The sequence below is a fragment of the Lithobates pipiens genome, unplaced genomic scaffold, assembly GCF_037356315.1.
Source record: "Lithobates pipiens isolate NorthernLeopardFrog02 unplaced genomic scaffold, aLitPip1_a1.2 Scaffold_27, whole genome shotgun sequence".
In the NCBI taxonomy this organism is placed as follows: Eukaryota; Metazoa; Chordata; class Amphibia; order Anura; family Ranidae; genus Lithobates; species Lithobates pipiens.
Window position 1 is genome coordinate 18,667,304 of NW_027507788.1, and position 24,141 is coordinate 18,691,444.

Sequence of the window (24,141 nt, forward strand, 5' to 3'; positions counted from 1 at the left end):
ACAGGAAAGCCTATAATAAGGCTTACCTGTAGGTAAAAAAATATTCCCCTCGGTATGCGGCGCTGACTGCAGCGGCGCATGCGCACGAGGGGATTCTCGGCCTGAAAATCCGGCAGTGGCCGGCAGTGGCCGGCAGTGGCCGGAAAGAAATCTCCCGCGCGCAATGCGCGGGAGTGACGATATCGCGGCTCCGGCCACTCACAGCGCCGGAGCCGCGATACCCGGAAGAAACGCAGAGGGAGCATGTCAGCTCCCTCGGCGTGGATCGTGCCAGATGTCGGGGCCTCCTTCTAAGGTAAGTATTTCATAATGAGCTAGTATGCGGTGCATACTAGCTCATTATGCCTTTTGCTTTGCAGGTGTTAAAAAATAAAAAATAAATAGCGGGTTTACTACCGCTTTAATATATATGTATTATATATTATATCATATAATCATATCAGATCAATCCTCGATTATGCTCTTATAAACATCATGGACCACCCTTAGGGGTAAATGACATTAAATTGAAATTAATTATACTCATATTTTATATATTCATATAAATTGTTCACAGTGATAAACTCCATGTAAAGTCCCACGTCCACGGTCTAATCTCCTGAACAATATATTTAGGGATGGGAGCTTGCGATTGTTCTTTAAAGCTGTGAAGGGTCACACTCGATTTTGATTGTCTCATTACGTTTATTAACAATGTTACATTGTATCTCTCTAGCTCACCTATGAGCAATGTTTATATAGGCATCCACGGTGAAGATTTGAAGGTAGGACTATTTGCGAAGGGGGGCAGATCGCTGTGCTGTGATGTGTCCCATGAGGCATTGCAAGGTTGACCATTGTAAGCATGACTCCCTCAGGCAGAGGCAGGAGGGGACTTGTAGTTCCGTAGCAGCTGGAGGGCCACCAGTTTGAGACCCCTGGTCTAGATCCAGCCCTGGTGACCCTTAGGCCTCATTCACATGGGTGTACTACAGAGTACTCCCATGTGAGGGTGCTCTTTACATGCACAGGTCTTATTCATGTTGTGGTGCAACAGCTGCACGGACAGTGGCTGATCCCATTTTGACATGCGTACAGGTGCTTGACAGTGGGGGTTTGGGGCAGCGCACACACGCAACCGCATGGATTTCAAAATGGGAGTATCGGTTGTGCCTTGCTCTTACGCTGGCATGCATGGCAATATGTAACATGTGTAGGACAGCCCGTACTTTAGTCATTTTTTTTCTTTAGTTCAACCCACTGGCGTGGCAGATCTACACACGTCCCCGGAACTGTAGCAGCCAGAAGGTGTGTAAAATCCCCCAACACTGCGGATGTATGGTGGCAGTGAAAAAGGTTGACTCCAAAATTTAGAGGCAGCTTTCTGTCATCCAAGGTGTCCTTGGGGGTCACCGGAGCAATCATAAAAATGTAAAAAGATAAAAGTGCCACATGAGAGTCTAATTGTATGACTCCCATGGTCACATTACAAACACAAGAATGCATGAATGTTTAATGACTGTTGTGATTTATGGTATTTTTTGTGTACTGCAATCTGCAATGTCCCAGATGATTTCCATTTCTTCATAGGATTTATTTTTTATTCATTAAACACATACAACTGTCTGTTCCAGTTGTAGTAAATTCCCCCCATTGTATGGTACGAGTGGGGCCTTTTTCTAAGTGGTGCACCAACAGTTGCATATTATCTTTCTGCAAGCTTGTCCTTGATCTGAATGCAGTCAATTGTGCGGGTATGATCCGAATGTCCTCAGGGCCAGCCCTCATCAAAATGCTTTACTAAGGTGTTATTCCAACCAGAACCTTGGTTTCTTTTTAGTTTTGGGAGTCTTGAATAAGGCAACATCTGCATGGATTTTATTGTTGCTTGTGTTCCCGTTGGGGTGATACCACTTCACTTCCTTGTATAGTAACCATAATCACTTCACAGCAAGTGAGAAAAATTCCCCCCCCCGCCATAGGAGTTACAGGCAATAAAGACCTGACAACCCTTCCCTACCATATTGCAGGTAGATAGATAGATAGATAGATAGATAGATAGATAGATAGATAGATAGATAGATAGATAGATAGATAGATAGATAGATAGATAGATAGATAGATAGATAATGATTAATATATGGAAAAATGTACTGATAATAATTGATTGATATGTAGGTCATAGATAGATAGATAGATCATAAATAGGTAATATAATGATTAATAGATAAATTAACTGATAATAATTGATAGATATGTAGATCATAGATACAAGTTGTGCTCATGAGTTTACATACCCTGGTGATTTTGGCCTGATAACATGTACACAAGTTGACACAAAGGGGTTTGAATGGCTAGTAAAGGTAACCATCCTCACCTGTGATCTGTTTGCTTGTGATTCGTGTGTGTGTATAAAAGGTCAATTAGTTTCTGGACAGACCCTTGCATCTTTCATCCAGTGCTGCACTGACATTTCTGGATTCAGAGTCATGGGGAAAGCAAAAGAATTGTCAAAGGATCTGCGGGAAAAGGTAGTTGAACTGTATGAAACAGGAAAGGGATATAAAAAGATATCCAAGGAATTGAGAATGCCAATCAGTAGTGTTCAAACTCTAATAAAGATGTGGAAAATGAGGGGTTCTGTTGAAACCAAACCACGGTCAGGTAGACCAACTAAAATTTCAGCCACAACTGCCAGGAAAATTGTTAGGGATGTTAAAAAAAAACACAAATAACTTCAGGTGAAATACAGGACTCTCTGAAAACATGTGGTGTGGCTGTTTCAAGATGCACAATAAGGAGGCACTTGAAGAAAGATGGGCTGCATGGTCGAGTCGCCAGAAGAAAGCTATTACTACGCAAATGCCACAAAGTGAGGAGTGGAGTGATGAGACCAAAATGTAGCTTTTTGCCCACAACCATAAACACTACATTTGGAGAGGAGTCAACAAGGCCTATGATGAAAAGTCCTCCATTCCTACTGTGAAACTGTGAGGTGGATCGTTGATGTTTTTGGGATGTTTGAGCTACAAAGGCACAGGAAATTTGGTCATAATCGATGGCAAGATGAATGCAGTATGTTATTAAAAAATAGTGAGGAACATTTGCATTCATCAGCCAGGAAGCTGCGCATGGGACGTACTTAGACATTCCAACATGACAATGACCCAAAACACAAGGCCAAGTCGACCCGTCATTGGCTACAGCAGAATAAAGTGAAGGTTCTGGAGTGGACATCTCAGTTTCCTGACCTTAATATCATTGAGCCACTTTGGGGAGATCCCAAACGTGCCGTTCATACAAGACAGCCCAAGAATTTACAGGAACTGGGGCCTTTTTGCCAAAAGGAATGGGCAGCTTTACCATCTGAGAAGATAAAGAGCCTCATCCACAAATACCACAAAAGACTTCAAGCTGTCATTGATGTTAAAGGGGGCAATACACGGTATTAAGATGTTAGAATACCTCAAGAATGGGACTTTATCGGCAATATAAACCAAAAAATAATAATTATCTTTTTATAGATATAAAAAATTTTTTATTAATACATAGTCATAAAAACATTATAATAGTGATTGTACAAAGAAACAATCTATATAGTGCAATATGTGAGTTGTAAAACAACTTACAACTCACATATTGCACTAATATAGATTGTTTCTTTGTACAATCACTATTATAATGTTTTTATGACTATGTATTAATAAACATTTTTGTATATCTATAAAAAGATAATTATTATTTTTTTGGTTTATATTGCCGATAAAGTCCCATTCTTGAGGTATTCTAACATGTTGATGTATCAAGGGATGATGGCAATGACATGCTATTTCATATGAGTCTATGTAATTTCTTCACACGGTATTAAGAACTGGGGTATGTAAACTTTTGATCAGGGTCATTTGGGTAGTTTCTGTTGTGATTATGATTTAAAAAGAGTAAACACAGTTGACTGATAATAAATGGCTTCAGCCAAACACTAACCATGAGTGAAAGGAACGTTTTTGTGTTATTATTCATATTCTCTGAACAATGGGCAAGAAATCATAAATTCTGCCAGGGTATGTAAACTTATGAGCACAACTGTAGATAGATAAATAGATAGATAGATAGATAGATAGATAGATAGACAGACAGACAGACAGACAGATAGATAGATAGATAGATAGATAGACAGACAGATAGATAGATAGATAGATAGATAGATAGATAGATAGATAGATAGATAGATAGATAGATAGATAGATAGATAGATAGATAGATAGATAGATACTGTAAGTAGATAGATAATAGTTAAAGCGGTTCTCCACCCTAAAGTGGAAGTTCCGCTAATCTGATCCCCCCCCCCCCCCTCCGGTGCCACAATCGGCACCTGTCAGGGGGGAGGGGGGTGCAGTTACCTGGATAATCCAGGTAACTGCACCCACTTCCGGGACAGACCGCCGCAGACCCCCGCAGATGCCCCCCCCCCCTGTTGTGTTCTGGGAAACACACAGTTCCCAGGACACAGCGGGGACCAGAAGAGACGTGCAGCGCGACTCGCGCATGCGCAGTAGGGAACCGGGCAGTGAAGCCGCAACGCTTCACTTCCCGATTCCCTGACAGGGGATGGCGGCGGGGGCAGCGGAGAGACGAGCGATCGCTCGTCATCTGCCGCCGACATCGCTGGACCCTGGGACAGGTAAGTGTGAATTTTATTAAAAGTCAGCAGCTGCAATATTAGTAGCTGCTGGCTTTTAATATTTTTTTTTTTAGGTGCAGAACCACTTTAAGATAATGATTAATAGACCTTAGATAGATAGAAATAGAAAGAAAGATCACTCTGCAATAGATAGATATGGAAAGAAAGAAATAGATTAATAGACTGGCACAGAAAGAAAGGAAATGGACATACAGATAGTTGGATTGCGCTCTGGCGCTGTAGGGTGTAGTAATACCGAATAATGAAGACGGTATAAATCAATGTATTATCACGGACAGAATAATTGTGAAGATGATGACTCCATGTTAGAGGAATGGCGGTTTCTGGCACATTTCCTGGTCCTTATAGGCCGCTCTTGAACTCCTTCAATAATCTGAGTTCTCAGGCCATGGAAGCCAGGGTCAGAGTGATAAGTGGACTTCAATGCATCTCAGAGGTTGTTGCCTGTTATAAATCTATTTTGTGAGATAATATAATGGATGTGTAGAGAGAGGCTTCTGTACATTCCTCAAATACCGGTAGCAAGAAAAAGGAACTGAGAAAACACAAGCTTTAGTATTCGTTGAGACGCTGCGCTTCGCCAGTTAAAGGTCTCATTATTGTTTATTTGCAGTCTAGTTTGGTTAATACTGAAATCCCAGCAGATAGCTAAAATAACAGTTGACATATATATCCAGTATGGGAACTGTTTTATGTGTCAGAGGGTTTGTACTCCTGTTCAGCCAGCCTTGTGATCCAATTACCCCTGCCCAGGGCTTTTTTTGTCTCAGAGAATAGGCGCTGGAACTCCCCTTTTCTGAGTATCACCTTGTATCCGCCCCCTACCTACCTCCAAGCATCGTTCCTTGATTCCACCCCCTAGTCACCTCCCAGTACTGCCCCTCATAGATAATATACAACCAAGTAACATTTGTGGTATTAAGTAATTTGTATGAAATCTGTTAACTATATAAAGAAAAGCAGTAAAATAGATCCCTGCAACAAACTACACCCTCCCCCCCAGCAACACCAATAGACCCTCCAGCAGCCAGTATCAATAGACCCTCCAGCATCAATAGACTCTCCAGCATCAATAAACTCTCCAGCATCAATAGACCCTCTAGCAGCCAGTATCAATAGACCCTCCAGCATCAATAGACCCTCCAGCATCAATAGACTCTCCAGTATCAATAGACACTCCAGCAGCCTGTATCAATAGACCCTCCAGCATCAATAGACTCTACATCATCAATAGACTCTACAGCAGCCAGCATCAATAAACCCTCCAGCAGCCAGCACCAATAGACTCTCCAGCAGCCAGCATCAATAGACCCTCCAGCAGCCAGCATCAATAGACTCTCCAGCATCAATGGACTCTCCAGCAGCCAGTTTCAATAGACCCTCCAGCATCAATAGACTCTCCAGCATCAATGGACTCTACAGCAGCCAGTATCAATAGACCCTCCAGCATCAATAGACTCTCCAGCATCAATGGACTCTCCAGCAGCCAGTATCAAGACTCTCCAGCAGCCAGCATCAATAGACCCTCCAGCAGCCTGCATCAATAAATCCTCCAGCAGGCAGCACCAATAGACCCTCCAGCAGCCAGCATCAATAGACCCTCCAGCAGCCAGCATCAATAGACCCTCCAGCATCAATAGAGTCTCCAGCATCAACAGACCCTCCAGCAGCCAGCATCAATAAACCCTCCAGCAGCCAGCACCAATAGATCCTCCAGCAGCCAGCATCAATAGACCCTCCAGCAGCCAGCATCAATAAACCCTCCAGCAGCCAGCACCAATAGATCCTCCAGCAGCCAGCATCAACAGACCCTCCAGCAGCCAGCATCAATAAACCCTCCAGCAGCCAGCACCAATAGATCCTCCAGCAGCCAGCATCAATAGACCCTCCAGCAGCCAGCATCAATAGACCCTACAGCATCAAAAGACTCTCCAGCATCAATAGACTCTCCAGCAGCCAGCATCAATAAACCCTCCAGCAGCCTGTATCAATAAACCCTCCAGCAGCCAGCATCAATAGACCCTCCAGCAGCCAGCATCAATAGACTCCCCAGCATCAATGGACTCTCCAGCAGCCAGCATCAATAGACTCTCCAGCATCCAATATCAATAGACTCTTCAGCATCAATAGACTCTGCAGCAGCCAGTATCAAGACTCTCCAGCAGCCAGCATCAATAGACTCTCCAGCAGCATGCATCAATAGACCCTCCAGCAGCCAGCATCAATAGACTCTCCAGCAGCCAGCATCAATAGACTCTCCAGCAGCATGCATCAATAGACCCTCCAGCAGCCAGCATCAATAGACTCTCCAGCAGCCAGCATCAATAGACTCTCAAGCAGCCAGCATCAATAGTATCTCCAGCAGCCAGCATTAATAGACTCTCCAGCAGCCAGCATCAATAGACCCTCCAGCAGCCAGCAACAATAGATCCATCACTTCAACAGTGAATCCCTCCTAGCAACAAATGATTCCCCAGCAAGAGATGGCCCACCGCCAGCAACAATAGACCCCCCTCCCCGGCAAAACAGATCCCCTTCAGTGGCAAAAGATCCCCCTGAAGCCAGCATCAGTAGATCCTGTAGCACACCCCAGCACTCCTTGCCATTACATACTGTATATTCAGTGCTGGAGGCTGCGTTCCCCCACGTTCCTGATGAAAAAAAAAGTCCTGCTCCTGCCAAACAGCACAGCCCAGTCTAAGACCTTACTTTTCTCTTTTGCACTTAGGAAATACAGTCTGGTCCAGAACCTGCCCCTGCCTCCTGATTGGACCGTGAAGGAGCAGCACATAGATATGGACATTATTGTGTTCCTCAATCCTGTGTGTTCAGATATTAATGGGTGAAACAAGAGATGCTTAATTAGCTCTGTCCTCCCAGTTTGAGTGCTGCTCAGGGGGGTGGCCTTCAAAAACCCTGTCACTAAACTCATTCATAATAAAGTCACAGAATCTCTTGAAAGAACAACCCATCCACCCAACCCACCGATGCTTGCCTGCATGGCACTCCTCTACCGTTTCACCTTTAGGAAATACCCAGTGTTTTTGGGTACCTATTCCCCTTTCTCCAAGGATGCAGCAGTCAATTGCCAGGACTCAATACTGAAGGAAGGAAGAAAGTCACCAGCCCTGTGTGAGCTCCAACACCATCATCACACCTAGCTTACACAATGTTACAACTCCTGGCTCTGATGGACGAATGGAGTAATGGGGGACCAAGGGAAATGGAACAAAAACCTACCTAAATTTCCAAAAGTATCTGGCGACCCCTTCAAATGATGGCAGTCAGGTGTTTTTTTTCCAAAAATTTGGAAAGACCCCTCCACATTAAAACATTCAAGTGTTTTGAAAAGTATATGGAGACCCCTCCAAATGATGGCAGTCAGGTGTTTACAAAAGTATATGGAAGCCCCTCCAAATGATGGCAGTGAGGTGTTTCTAAAAGTGTGTTGAGATCACTCCACTCCAAATTATGTTGGTCGGGTGTTTCCAAACTATGTGGAAACTTCTCCAAAATGATGCAGGTCAGGTGTTTCCAAATGTGTGTTGAGATCCCTCCAAATGATGGTAGCCAAGTATTTCCAAAGTATATGAAGACCCCTCCAAATGATGGCAGTCAGGTGTTTCTAAAAGTGTGTTGAGATCCCTTCAAATGATGGTAGCCCAGTATTTCCAAAGTATATGGAGACCCCTGCAAATGACGGCAGTCGGGTGTTTCCAAAAGCATGTGGCGAACATTCCATATGATGACAGCAATGGGAAGAAAAGCTTGCAGGCAAAATGAGCAAAAATTTCTGCCAGAGCATCTAGTACAGCTCAAACAAAGGTAGCAAGGTCCGAGGCCTCCTTTGATCTAATGAGAACCTCCAGGGCCAGGGATAGCTGACATCCTTCTGTATGTGGTGGGTTGTGAGGCATGGTGGGTGCTGGGCCCGGGAGTGATCATCTCTATGGTCAGTGATCATCTCCATGGTCAGTCTCACTCTCTCACCCCATCAAAGTGCACCACAAAGCCTCGCAGGCTCCACCTCTGGGATGTTCAATACAGAGCGAGTCTACAATGAGAGCGCCTCTTCAGCTGCTGGGGGAGGAATCCGTCCCGACAATGATCCTTGTCTTGGGTGGGCACGGCACAGAACCCCGCCAAGCAGCACACCCCCTCCCTGAAAAACGCTGCCTCCCCTGTTGTTATGCGGTGCTCCTATGGAGAGCATTAGGCGCGGAGGAGGAGCTTTGAAATCGGGCGTGATGTCATTGGTTGCTAGGCCAAGCAGCCGGGATATCGCCTGCAACTTGCGGGTGTCCGGGAGCCACATCTGAAATGCGGGAGGCTCCCGGACCTCGGGGGAGACTTGAGATGTCTGAAGACGCCACATATGCACGTGCAGGAATGCTGTCTCCTACGGCAACAGTCTTTAACAGTTCCTAACACAAAGCTTAACCACTTGCCGACTGCCGCACGCCGATGTACGTCCCTACTGATATCTTTGTTATGGCAGCAGCTAGCTGCCATAACCCCGGTATTCCCGTGTTTGTCTGGCGGTCAGCTACAAGATAAAAGTGGTCTCTGAGGCAGATTCGCTGCAAGATCACTTTTATCGATGGCGGGAGAGGGCCCCCCCCTCCCACCGTGATCCGGTGCCCTCTGCCACTTACCGGAGCCACCGGCGGAGGCAATCACGTCTGTCTCCTTGCTTGGTATGGAAACGAGTGAGGGGAAGATGACCCCCACCAGTCTCCATACCATAGCAGGGCGGAAGCGACGTCAAAACTTCACTTCCGCCCATACGTCTTAAAGGCACATTTTTTTTAAAATGACAAAATTGATTTCTTTTTTTTTTTCTTTTTTTTTTGTTTATTACATTTCAATTTTTTTTTTATTTTAGTGTAAATATGAGATCTGAAGTCTTTTTGACCCCCACATCTCATATTTAAGAGGACCTGTCATGCTTTTTTCTATTACAAGGGATGTTTACACTCCTTGTAATAGGAATAAAAGTGACACCATTTTTTTTTTGTAAACGGTGTAAAAATAATAAATAAAAGGTAAAATAAGTAAGAAAAAAAAAAATGTTTTAAACACGTCCAGTCCTGCTGCGCTCATGTGCAGAAGCGAACGCATACGTGAGTAGCACCCGTATCTGAAAACGGTGTTCAAACCACACATATGAGGTATCGCCGTGATCGGCAGAGCAAGAGCAATAATTCTAGCCCTAGAACTCCTCTGTAATGCAAAACATGCACGAGGTAGAATTTTTTAAATGTCACCTATGAACATTTTTAAGGATAAAAGTTTGTCGCCATTCCACGAGTGGGTGAAATTTTGCAGGCACACACTGTAATAAAAAAGGCATGCCCAAGGGCCCCCATGATGCCTTGTTTCCTGCAGCAGTGCTGCTTTATATCGTTTCCTGCGACAAAAGGCTCAGTCTAACATTTATAAATATATATATACACTGCACTGTATACAGACGGGGGGCCTCTCATTTTATGTAATGAGAATTCACAAAATAAGACCATATCCCAGACCATTTGTGTTTAAAGTGAATTACATTTTGTTTGCTTTCTTTGTATATCATAAACCACTTGCATTGGCTAAATAAAATGCCGCTTCCCCTTTTTTTCTTTTCTGTTACAACTCAATGTTGCTAATCTGCTGCAGCCTCCTTGTAGCCATTTTCCAACAATTTCCTGTTTATGGGCAAACCAGTGTAGCACTGACCACCGAATGAGCTGCTGGTTTTGTTGGGCTTACCGTTACCTTCTTGACCTCGCCTCCGTCTAGGGCAGGGATATGCAATTAGTGGACCTCCAGCTGTTGCAGAACTACAAGTCCCATGAGGCCTAGCAAGACTCTGACAGCCACAAGCATGATACCCAGAGGCAGAGGCATGATGGGACTTGTAGTTTTGCAACAGCTGGAGGTCCGCTAATTGCACATCCCTGGTCTAGGGGTTTCCCGAAGTAGATGGCCCAAAGAACTGCAGAAACTGACACTGGATCCTCCTTTTTGGGATATTTATTTAAAAGATAACACAGTCTCTTAATGAAGGGTAGAAGGTTAGGAAGAAAGTTCAGGTACTTTTTTGGAACTGCAAAAAAAATAGGAAGTCTCTCATTATAGAAATCCAGAGAATAAATGTTTCACAGCTGGATTCTCACAACCTCCAGATAGACCTCCTCTCACCAGGCCTAGCAGCCGGTAGGGTGTTAAGTAAAGCAAAGTCTCTGCCACAGACTTAGCCCTTGTACACACGGTCGGAGAATCCGTCGGAATGTGTCCTATCGGACCGTGTTGTCGGATAATCCGACTGTGTGTGGTATGCATCGGACTGTTTCCGTCGGAATATCCGTCGGACCCAATTTTCCAACATGTTGGAAATATTTCCCGACCAACTGGTTCGATCGGACATACTCCCATCATGTGTAGAGAATTTTGATCGGACCAAGTGCCACGCATGCTCAGATCAAATTCCTACATCAAAGCTATTGGCTACTAGCCTGAATGTAGTCCCATCGTAATGAAATTATGTCATTACGTTCTGAATGATCGGATTTTTCGACAACTTAGTCCGACCGTGTGTATGCAACAGTTTCGGACACAATCCGTCGGACTAAATCCGACGGGCAAAATCCGACGGATTTGGTTGCCAAAATCTCCGACCGTGTGTACGTGGGCTTAGATGTAACTGAGGGACGTAGACAAATTTAGAGAACTATCATACGGTACCAGTATCTCTCAGCCGGTCCGGTGATACCATATCAGTATAGATCCACAAAGTGTCCTTCAACTGAGCCTCCAGGCTCCTTCTGAGAAACCAGCCTTGTGCACGGCCTTCTCCTGAAGAGTCCTCCCCTGGATGCTTCTCCAGTTGCTGGGCCTCTCCTTAGATGAGACGGCACCGGACCACCTTTGAATTATTATGGCCTCATATCCATTCAGCCCTACCCCTGCAGTTGCTTTTCCTCGGGCTATCCAGCCCCGAGACTAGGAATTGCGTGGATCCGCACCCCAGTCCAGGCGCGCCATGGGGGCTGGTCAGTTCGGCGGGACGGGGCGTGTTTTAACAAATTTTTTTTTTCTTATTTATTTTACCTCTTATTTTAAAAAAAATAAAAAATTGTGTCGCTTTTATTGCTATTACAAGGAATGTAAACATCCCTTATAATAAAATGACAGGGCCTCTTAAATATGAGATCTGGGGTCAAAAAGACCTCATATTTACACTAAAATGCAATAAAAAAATGTTGTTTTTTTAAAACTCGTCATTTAAAAAAATGATTTAAAAAAAATGTCCCTTTAAGAGCTATGGGAAGTGACGTTTTGACGTCGCTTCCGCCCTGCAGTGTCATGGAGATGGGTGGAGGCCATCTTCCCCTCGCTCGTCTCCATGCACAGCCACAGAGAGGACCGGATCGCCCCGGCCGCTGCCGGCAGCTCCGGTAAGCGGCGAAGGGCACCGGTAAGCGGCGGGAGGGGCGGCCTCTCCCGCCGCCGATAAAAGTGATCTTGTGGCCAATCCGCCAGCAAAGACCATTTTTATCTTGTAGCGGACCACCAGCCAAACACGAGGATACCGGCGTTATGGCAGCTAGCGATAACTGTCCTCAAAGTAAGGGACAAAGCGTTGTCACTCTATAACAGGAAGAGCCCGAATAAGGACCTTCATGGCAGGATCAACTGATGTTATTTTTATAAAAGCTGTTTATATTGAAAATGACTTTATAATTTTATACATTATATGAGATTTTAGTGATTGGATTTACATGAACTTCAGGCTGATATAAAAGACTCAAATGTATGCAGCGTTTTGCTTATTAATACATCATCAAATGTATGTTTTAAATGCAAGCAGTGTAAGTACATGAATGTGACTTGGTATCAGCCTCTTGCAGTCTCTGTACAGCAGAGCTCGGACTGAAAGAAGGAGAAGCAGCATAAGGATCTAATCAGTAGTGCTGCATTTCAAGGAGTGGGCTGATAGGAAATGAGAGCAGAGTGACAGAGAGACAAGCTTACCAGTGTGCGCTTCTCCTTTCCCTGTCCAATCACAAGCTGGGGGACGGGCAAGACCTGTAAGAATACAATGGTGGTCATTGGGAAAGGTACCCCCTCTCATTGGGTGTCACTATCAGAAGGGCCTCCTTACAGTTGTCGGTATGGGCAGAAGGACCCCCCCTCTACAATGGTTGCCATTGGCAGAAGGACTCACTTACAGTGGTGTTCAACGACAGAAGGACTCTGTACATTGATGTCAATGGCATAAGGACCCCTTACAATGGTGGTCATTGGCAGAAGAGCCCCATTACATTGGGGGTCAGTGAAAGAATTTCCCCCCTTGCATTGGTGATCATTATCAGAAGGGCCCCCTTACAATGGGGGTACATTGGTGGGCATTGGTTGAAGGGGCACCTTACAATGGTTGTCATTGGCCCCCTTACAACGGTGGTCATTGGGGAGCAGAGCCCCTCACATTGGGGTTCACTGGCGGATGGGTCCCCTTATAGCTGTAGGTATTGGCAGAAGGACCCCTCCTACAATGGTTGCTGTTGGGTTCCCTCACAATTGTGTTCAGTGACAGAAGGACTCCTTACTTTGATGTCAATGGCATCAGGGCCCCTTGCAATGGTAGTCATTGGCAGAAGGGCCTCATTACGTTGGTGGTCAGTGAGAAAAAATGCCCCCCTTACATTGCTGATCATTGGCAGAAGGTCCTCTTACAGTGGTAATCACTGGCAGGAAGGCCCTCTTGCAATAGTAGTCATTAACAGAAGGCCCCCTAACAATGGTGGTCATTGGCAGAAGGACCCCCTCTTACAATGGTTGTCATTGGCAGAAGGGCCCTTTTACAGTGGGGGTCAATGACAGAAGGACCCCTTACATCGATGTCACTGGCATAAGGGCCCCCATTACAATGGTGGTCCTTAACAGACGGGCCCCATTACAATGGTGGTCTGTGGGAAAATGCCCCACTTACATTGGTGATCATTGGTAGAAGGGACCCCTTACAGTGGAGGTCAGTGGAAGGAAGGTCCCTTTACCGTGGTGGTCATTAGCAGGAATGTTCTCTTACAATGGATGTCACTGGAAGAAGGGCCCCCTTACAATGGTGGTCATTGCCAAAAGGCCCCTCTACATTGGTGACCATTGGCAGAAGGACTCCCTTGCAATGGTGGTCAATGACAAAAGGACTCCAATGACATTAATGTCGATGGAATAAGGGCCCCCTTACAACGGTGGTCATTGGCAGAAGGGCCCCATTACACTGGTGGTCAGTGGGAAAAATGTCCCCTTTACATTGGTGATCATTGGCAGAAGAGCAGAAGGGCCCCTTTACAGTGGTGGTCATTGGCAGAAGGGCCCCATTACATCAGTGGAAAGAATACCCCCCCCCCCCCAACACACAGATAGCTGAAAAGGTCATTGGTGTTGGTGGTTATGTATCTGGGAGGCAGAAATAACTCATCGCTCAAGGAACCCCCTAGCAACCTCTGAAGGAACCCTGCCGGAGAAAGGCTGGCTTAGATACCATGTTTCAGGTCCCGTCATTTACTTTTGTAGGGTGTGAGTACTGTCAAAATTACACAAGTGGCCCCAAAAATAGCTGTGTGCGTTCTCTTCACCGGAAAAGAGAAAATCAACATAAAGTTTCCAGAATATAATACTGGCACAAATACGTACAAGAGCCTGCCAACCGTTCCAAATGTAAAAGCACAGAGTAAGCAAAGGGACATTTCTACTGTAGATTGTAGAATTCCAGGACACAATTCAGATTTCAGACGAATACACAAAGAGCGGAATCATCCAGCGGAAGAGAATCTCCACCGAGACCGCTTATTACTTATTCTAATGAGCCTCCCGGGACTTAGCCTTGTTTACACAGCTCAGTTCATTGTGTGCTTTCGCTACCGCTGTTTCTGTGAACATTCTGAGAAGTTTGACCCGGGATCCATGAGATTAAAGGGGACCTGTTCTGGCAGAAGTATCTGCACTGGCAATGATAACTTTGCTAGCTCTCTGTCATGCTCATCTTCTAGCTTTAGGGAGTCAGTAACATGGAGAAGACATGTGTAGCCACCAGGGCAGTACAGCCAACCCTCCTGTACTGGGCCCGAGCCTAATCAGTTCAAAAAGGAGGCACAGGCATCTGACGAGCAGGAGGACTGGCTTTGCTGCCTTACTGCTGATACTTATGACTCTTGTGGATCCCTCCCCGCAGCTCTTCTTTCTCCCTCCAGTTGCGTTGCAGGGGGATCGGTTCTTGAATCTGCACCTCCTTCCGCATGCTGCCTGGGACCCTCTGTGTGCCCCCCTTTCCCAAAGCACTTCCCTCCTCTCCAGGCACACAGGGCATCGGTTTCAGGAGGGAGAGTGGGGAGGGGACCGGTAAATATACCATATTTACCGGCCCCTTCATTTCCTAAATGAACACAGTAAGCGATCAGTACTGATTGCTCTTGTGTCCATTCATCACTGAAGCATAGTGAACTGAATGAACAACCTCAGAGCACTTCCCATTTATTCACTGTCCAGTGCAGCTGAGGCTGCAGAGAAAGGGACTGATGAATCTGTGTCCTCCGTCCATTTCTCTGTCTCAAATGTGAGACATCATGTTTCATAATTAGTAAGGTTGAATAAAGACACCAGTCCATCCAGTTCAACCTGAGTGAGTGTCTACAATTACCCCTATCCCTGTACATTGCACACTCACATTGGTCCCTGCCATCAAGGAGCCCACAATCCAAGGTCCACATTCATATACTAGGGCCAATTTTGGACAGAAGCCAATTAACCTACCTGCATGTCTTTGGGGTGTGGGCGGAAGCCAGGGTACCCGGAGGCAACCCACGCAAGTACAGGGAGAACATGCAAACTCCAGGCAGGTAGTGTTGTGGTTGGGATATGAACCTGTGCCCCTTCTTCCTTCTTACTGCTAGGCGAGATGCTAACCACTACACTACTGTGCCACCCCCTGTCATGTGTCGGGTTAAGACCCATATTTCACCAAAGGCCCCCAAAAGGGCAGTAAAAATAAAGAAAAATTAAAAAACTAAACAAAATGTGAAAAAAAAAATCGAAAATCCTAAAAAAATAACCAAGCAACCAATGTTGAAATCTTTAACCTCCATGTTTATTCCAGGCCACCAGCAGAATGGAGACATACTGTACCTATGCTGCTATTTCTGACATGTTTCCATCCTGTCATGGTGATTCAACAAATTCACTACTTAAGGCAGCCTTTCTTAACCTTTTCAACACAGAGGAACCCTGGAAATAATTCCCCGGTCCTGGGGAACCCCCTGCTAAAAATGGAGAATCTACAACTCATCATACATTAGTGTGATGGTCAATGCAAAGGATGCTTCTTACACTTGTGGTTATTGGGAAGAATTACCCCCTTACAGATAACTAAAAAGATCAATGGTGTCCTTAAGAACTTACCTGAGAGGCAGAAATTGACCATTGCTCAGGGAACCCCTAGCAACGTCTAGAGGAACCCAAGGGTTACACGGAACCCTGTTTGAGAAACCCTGACTTAAGGGGTCACTGACCCAGAACAAATATTTAGCATTGGGGTCCTGACTTCCCCAATTGAATTCTTCCAGGTCAACGAGGAGTAGAGGAACCAGAGGATCAGAATGTCAGCCACGCACATACTGTAGCATCATCTCCAAACCTGGTTTCAGGGAAACATTTTCATAAGAATTGGACTGTATAGAAAATGGCCATCGCTGAGGAGGAACCACTAGATGGAGGTGCACTTTATTAAAGGAAGGTTGTGTAAGAATTTCTAATAAGTGGTGTCACAAGTCATTGGCTTGGTGGCTACATACATAACACGAACATCCTTTCCTACTTGAGTGGCTTCCCTTTGAGCAAATCTTGTATATTCTGAGGAAGGAAGCCACGAAACTTGTGAAGATCCTTGACGGTTCCAAAAATATTTTCAAAACAGTACATCAAAAATGATCAAGTTATATAAACCTACAGCAAAGTTGACGAGCTAGTATTTAAGAGCACACGTCTCATAAGAAAATAACTGCTTGTACCTTATCCAATTCCACTGTTCTGATTCATATTTCCTCCCACATATTCCCAATTTGTTAGTATATCTACTAGTAGTTAATTTAAGTTAACTGGTTCTGTAATGCCGCGTACACACGACCGAACTTTCCAGCAGAAGAGGTCCGACGGAATCATTCCGTCCGATATTACGATCGTGTGTGGGCTTCATCAGACGTTTTTCTTCAAAAATTCAGACGGACCTAGAAATAGAACATGTTTCAAATCTGTCAGACAGAATCAATTTCTATCGGGAAAACCGTTCGTCTGTATGCTGGTCCGACGGACCAAATACAACGCAAGGGCAGCCATTGGCTACTGAACTTCCTTTTCTAGTCCCATCATACCTCGTCACATTCAAAACTACGGGACTTTGGTCCGTTCGTGTGGGGGCAAGTGCGTTCGGTCGGAAGTCTGTCGAAAGTCCGTCGGGGAGACCGTCGGACCTTTTCTGCCGGAAAGTCCGGTCGTGTGTATGCAGCATCAGGTTTCTAGCTTCTTCAAATCACTTCTACAGTTCTATTGAGTCTTTGGAACCCCAACATTTATTTCCACATAGGTAACTCTAAGCCCCTGTACACACGGTCGGACATTCCGACCACAAAATCCATCAGATTTTTTCAGACGGATTTTGTCCGAAACTGGTGTTGCATACACACGGTCGGACAAAGTTGTCGGAAAATCAGATCGTTCAGAAAGTGATGACGTTTGTTCGTTACAACGGGCACTACGTTCAGGCTAGTAGCCAATAGCTTTGGTCTTGTAATTTGATCTGAGCATGCGTGGCACTTTGTCCGATCGGAATTCTCTACAATTGATCAGACAAAGTCCGATCAGATCATGTTGTCGGAAAATTTTATATCCAGCTCTCAAACTTTGTTGGTCGGACATTCCAACGGAAAAAGTCTGATGGAGCCCACACATGATCGGATTATCCGACAACACGCTCCGATCGGACATTTTCTGTCGGAATGTCGGACCGTGTGTACAAGGGCTTATACCTTAATCTAATCTCCAAGGCATATATCAAGTCACAATCAACAGGGCTGTCATGTTGAAGACATTTCATAACTTCTCCAAGCCACATTTTTAGTTCTACTGAGTGTCGGGAATATACCCCAACATTTATATCCACATAGGTAACTCTGATACCTTAATCCAATCCCCTCATATATCAAGCCACATGTTGATTGTCCAAGAACAGGACTACTATAGTTAGTCACAATCAACAGAACTTGTTCTGTCATGTTGAAGACGTTTCGTAACTCCTCCAAACCTCATCTTCAGTTCTAATGAGCGTTGGGAATATACCCCAACATTTATATCCACAGAGGTAGTATTGACTCCTTCATCCAATCAATATGGGATATATCAAGGTAGATATTGATTGTCCAAGAACAGGATGGGAAGTCACCTGATCCAATCCTTGGTGTCCACGGCAAATGTTCATTACTGTCCATGAACACTTATTACTGCAGGTGATAAACTGATCATTTCCTTGTGGTGGTTAAAGCCATGTAGACTTAAGCCAACTACAAATGATCAAAATTCGTCCCATTCAGCAGGTACCGGACAAATTTCTATCCGTGTATGGGCAGGGAGGTTGTATAGAATTCAATCAACTTCTGTACAACCACCCAGTCAGATTTTTCTCGCTCGAAAAGCGTTGATCCATATATTATTATGGCAGGGATATCTCCCCACTGTCGGAATACAATAGCTCAGCTGAGAGGATTCCCCCATCCACCTTGAATGTAAAGTTTGGCTAATCTAGTCATTTTTTTTCTTCTTCGACCCACTGGTTGAATGAAGAAAAAAACAAAGGACTCAGCTATGGGCTTCCTTAGGAACCAAAGGAAGCTAGGCAATGGTAGCAAATAAACAGATTATGCCACTAGGTTGGTGCCTGGGCTAAATATCCTCCCCTCGTGGTTAGGTGGATTAGTGGTCCAATGGCTCAGATGACAGAGATCAAAAAATGTTGAAAGAAGAGAGAAGGACAGGACATATTGGGCACACATATTTTGTATGTTTTTAAGTGTTTGCTTTGGGAGTGAATGTTTTTTTATCAATAAATAAGCATTTTTACACTATGAGAGGATCCCTCTTCTCTTTTCTTTCTGATTTTGGATCTCTATCATCTGAGGCTCAGATTCTGAACCATTGAACCACTGATCCACCTAACCCACGAGGAGAGGATAGTTACATAGTTACATAATAGGTGAGGTTGAAAAAAGATACAAGTCCACCCCATGTCTGATTATATGTCAGTATTACATTGTATATCCCTGTATGTTGTGGTCATTCAGGTGCTTATCTAATAGTTTCTTGAAACGATCGATGCCCCCCGCTGAGACCACCGCCTGTGGAAGGGAATTTCACATCCTTTCCGCTCTTACAGTAAAGAACCTTCTACGTAGTTTTGGGTTAAACTTATTTTCTTCTCATTTTAATGAGTGGCCGCGAGTCTTGTTAAACTCCCTTCTGCGAAAAAGTTTTATCCCTATTGTGGGGTCATCGGTACGGTATTTATAAATTTAAATCATATCCCCCTCTCAAGCGTCTCTTCTCCAGAGAGAATAAGTTCAGTGCTCGCAACCTTTCCTCATAACTAATATCCTCCAGACCCTTTATTACCTTTGTTGCCCTTCTTTGTACTTCTTTCCAGTACATCCTTCCTGAGGACTGGTGCACAGAACTGGACAGCATACTCCAGGTGTGGCCGGACCAGAGTCTTGTAGATCGGGAGAATTATTGTTTTATCTCTGGAGTTGATCCCCTTTTTAATGCAAATATTCTGTTTGCTTTATTAGCAGCAGTTTGGTATTGCATGCCATTGCTGAGCCTATCATCTACTAGGACCCCCACATCCTTTTCCATCCTAGATTCCCCCAGAGGTTCTCCCCCCAGTGTATAGATTGCATTCCGTATTCTTTGTTCTTAAGATTTTATCCCAATTTATGCCTTCTAGCAAGGCTCGTAGTTTAGGGAAGTTGGCTCTTTTGAAATTCAGTGTCTTTGTATTCCCCGTATGTTTCCTATTTGTGTGATTTATACTGAAGCCAATTGACCTGTGATTGCTGTTACCTAAATTGCCCCATATTTTCACATCCGTGATCAGGTCTGTATTGTTGGTAATCAGTAGATCCAGTAATGCTTTATTTCTAGTTGGTGGGTCTACCATCTGACCCATAAAATTGTCCTGCAAGATGTTTAGGAACTGGCGAGCCTTAGATGAATGTGCAGTTCCCTCCACCCAGTCTATGTCTGGATAGTTAAAATCCTCCATTATGATAACACTTCCCATCCTTGCTGCTAATTCAAATTGTTATTTGAGATCTGTCTCCCCTTCCTCCCTCAAGTTAGGGGGCCTATAGCATACTCCCAGTATTATTTTCCCCTTAGCTTCATCCCTTTGGAGCTCTACCCATAAGGATTCCATCTCCTCCCTAGCTCCCTTAGTGATGCCATCTCTCACATTCACTTGTACATTATTCTTGATTTATAGGCATACCCCTCACCCTTTTTTACCCTCCCTATCCTAGTGATAAAGGGTATACCCTTGAATGGTTGCCAGCTAATCATGAGAGCTGTTGAACCAGATCTCTGAAATTCCCACAAAATTCTCCTCGTACAACAGTATCCCTAGTTCACCCATCTTGTCCGCCAGGCTCCTGGCATTGGTGAACATGCCACGTAGTTTGGACCGGTCACATATTATCCTCTTATTGGGTGTTCCCAGATTGCAACTAGGACTTGCTACTATACTTACCTTGGGTTTATGTGCTTTGGTCAACCTACCACTAATGCCCCCAATACTACCTTCTGGAATATGTATAACAGAGGTCAACGCAATCTGGTGAGTACGTTTTTGTTATTTGAGCACATGGTGACTTGACATTACCGGGGGCATTTTTATGGTATCAAGACACCAGCATCTTTTTCACTTTTACAAGGATGGGCACTGTCGTTTATAACATTTTTAAATATATTACTTTGTACTTATTAAAATACTGCATTGAACACTCAATTTATATTTCACATTAATTAGTATTAATTATGTTTATTTCTGCAAGTGCTGCTGTCTAGCATGAAAATATTTTGTGTTGTTTGCAATTAAGTTCACTGATTTGAGATAGTTGCTGCACAGTAGGTGGTAGATTGGCATAAGTGCTTATTTTTTATATAATGGCTATGGTGGGAACTTGGTTTTTAGGCTACTGTGAAAAAAAAAATTGGTGGGCATCTTGGGCCATACTTTAAATAACTTTGACAACATGTGTTTGAACTTAGCTAATCTAATTTACTGTCTGTTTTTATCCCTAGAGGACATGAAGACACGATGGCACCATCACCGGAAGAGAAATATTTATACCTAGCTATATATATTATAACTCTTCTGACAGGCTTTCCAGCCAACCTTCTTGCACTTCATGCCTTCATTCGTAAACTGCGTGTTAAGGCCACGCCAAACGCAATCCTTCTCTTCAACCTGACTATATCAGACCTGTCATTCTTGGTTTTCTTGCCTTTCAAGGTAACAGAAATCTTACAAGGCCAATGGACAATGCCATCATTCCTCTGTCCACTCAGTGGACTTTTCTATTTCAGCACCATCTACTCCAGCACCTTGTTCCTCACAGCTGTCAGTGTAGAACGGTACCTTGGTGTAGCCTTTCCCCTCAAGTACAAACTCTACCGCAAGCCTAGCTATGCGGCCGCAGTCAGTGGTTTTCTGTGGATCTGCTCTTTTGCTCATTGTAGCATCGTCTATGTCACTGAGTACCACCAGACTTCCAATGCCAGCAACAGACTCATCTGCTATGACAACTTCACGCAAGAGCAGATGGAAGTCCTGCTCCCATTCCGCCTCGAGTTGGGACTCCTCTTGTTCTGCTTGCCTTTCCTTATCACCTGTTTCTGTTACGGAAGTTTCATCAAGATCCTCATATCTTCAACGCACATCCACCGTGAGAAGAAGCAACGAGCCATTGGGTTGGTCCTTACCACCCTGAGTGTGTTTGCTGTGTGTTTTGCCCCCTACAACGTCTCTCATGTGGTTGGATTTTTTCAGAAGAAGAACCTCAAGTGGAGAGAGAAGGCCTTGCTTCTGAGCACGTTTAATGCTAGCTTGGACCCCGTCATCTTCTACTTCTCCTCCACTGCTGTCCAGAACTCATGCAAGTGCTGCTTGATTAAACTAAACATTTGCCACCCTAGACCAGCTCCACATAAAATCACGAACCAGCAGAGCATTAAAATGGGAAAACCACAAATTTCTGAAAGCCAGATATATAGTTCCAAAGATTAACCTTTAACTTATTTATTTGTTTAGTGATGCTGACATGCATTGATCTACCTTTCAGAGAGTTACATTGTAACACTGTTATGTTTACATCGCCTATAGCCATTGGAAGTGGTGGCTCCTAAACTGTCTAGGAACATGGTTAACTTCTTCTTGGGTCATGCACATTTTCAAATGGGCATGGCAGGGCACGTCATGGGTTATTAGCCTCGTATTTAGCTGTGGCCAAAAAACGTCTGTACAAGTTGGTATGTTGGAATTTTCTCTGTGTGAGTTTTCACCTGGGTGTTTTTGGGTTCCCTCAACAAGACAAAAAGTCAAGTGGATTTATTATCTTCTAAACTCAGTGGCCCTGGAGTATGTGTGATTGTGGCAGTGACAGTAAACTGTCCTAGGGAAAGGACTATATATATGTTGGTGCTCTAAAAAAAAAAAATATGGTTATGTAACTAAGGAAACAACTGCCAGAATTTTAAATTGTAGTTTTTCTTTTGTGTTCGTAACTACCTTATAGTGGATGTAAACCCTAATTAAATGGCATTCATTTTGAGAAAGCATAGTGTATCATAAATAATTGCATTGTTTATTAAATTACTTGTTTTCGTCTTTTTTTTCCATCCATTTCTTATTCATGTCCAAATTGTGCACCTCACTATCCTTATAGGAACGTCTCTTCTTCTTAAGATGTTGGAAGATTGTTGAGTCCAACCTGCAAAGGTTTCCCTCCTATATGGGCCAAGCCACGAATTATGGAAACAGAGTGGGGGGCCTTAAAAAACTTTCACACCTCCTATCATGTTCTTGGAAATCAACATTTGCCTTGACACATTACATGACCCTACAATGATTGGATTAACGTGACTGAGTTACCCATGAGGCTTTAATTCTCGAGGATGTTCCTGATATTCATTAGATCCAAGGATGGCCCTTGGGTTAGCAGCACGTCTTCAACAATCCAGAACAAGACCAGTTGACCATGGCTAATTACTATTAGCAATACTATGACTAGGATGAATGCAAACCTTTACAGACATACACACAACAAGGCTTGTATATTGAGTCAGTGTCACACCACCAATTATATTGGGTTGATGTTCTTGTTAACAGTCAGATTAAATGTTAAAGAAGCATTTTGTGTGAGCGAAAGATAGTGTCAAAGCCCCCATCTTTCTTCATGGGTGGTCATCCCAATTTGATGTAAACAGCTGCTTTTATGCCTCTTATGGTCCAGCTGTCATCTTAGGTCCACTAAGGCCTGATTCACACTTATGCAGGTTGCCATTTGCATATTGCAGGTGCATTTAGCATTTTTCAAAACATGCTTTCCATCCATTGAAGTCTATAGAACCAAAAAACAGAAAAAAGTCTCTGGCCCTTTCCATAAAATGCACAGATGTGAACTACTTCCATAGGAAACCATGTTAAATGGACTGTAGTGTGTTTCTGCAAAACTGAAAACACACTAAAAAATGCATAGGTGTGAACCAGGCCTAAGTGCACCTCACAATCCTTAATGTCCTTTCTACCTAATATGCAGGGTGACTGCTGAGTCCAACCTGCAGAGTTTGACCTCCTATATTGGGCCAAGCCATGAATTTTGGAAATAGAACAGGGTGGCTTCACAAAGTTCACACCTTCCGTCACATTCTTGGATATCAACGTCTGCCTTCACAGTTTACAGTACATGACCCTACAATGATTGTATTAGCCCTTGTACACGCGATCGGACCGTGTTGTCGGATAATCCGACTGTGTGTGTGGGCTCCATCAGACTGTTTCTGTTGGAATATCCGACGGACAAAGTTTTAGAGCAGGGCTATAAAACTTTCCGACAACATGATCCGATCGGACTTTGTCCAATTGTGTGTAGAGAATTCCGATCGGACAAAGTGCCACGCATGCTCAGATCAAATTCCTAGACCAAAGCTATTGGCTACTAGTCTGAACGTAGTCCCGTCGTAACGAAATAACGCCATCACGTTACGTACGATCGGATTTTCCGACAACTTTGTCCGACCGTATGTATGCAACACCAGATTCGGGCAAAATCCAATGGATTTTGTTGTCGAAATGTCCAACCGTGTGTACAAGG

The 24,141-nt window shown here is 44.1% G+C and overlaps 1 protein-coding gene across 1 annotated transcript in view; it reads left to right on the top strand.

The window, feature by feature from the left end:
* Window positions 1-22,655, top strand: part of LOC143933609 (free fatty acid receptor 2-like) — a 64,919-nt gene extending 42,264 nt beyond the window's left edge. The window contains exon 2 of the mRNA XM_077456556.1: window positions 21,071-22,655. Coding sequence (XP_077312682.1) covers window positions 21,087-22,055 — 969 coding nt within the window. The 5' untranslated portion in view covers window positions 21,071-21,086 and the 3' untranslated portion in view covers window positions 22,056-22,655. The remainder of the gene's footprint in view (window positions 1-21,070) is intronic.
* Window positions 22,656-24,141: the final 1,486 nt, after the last annotated feature.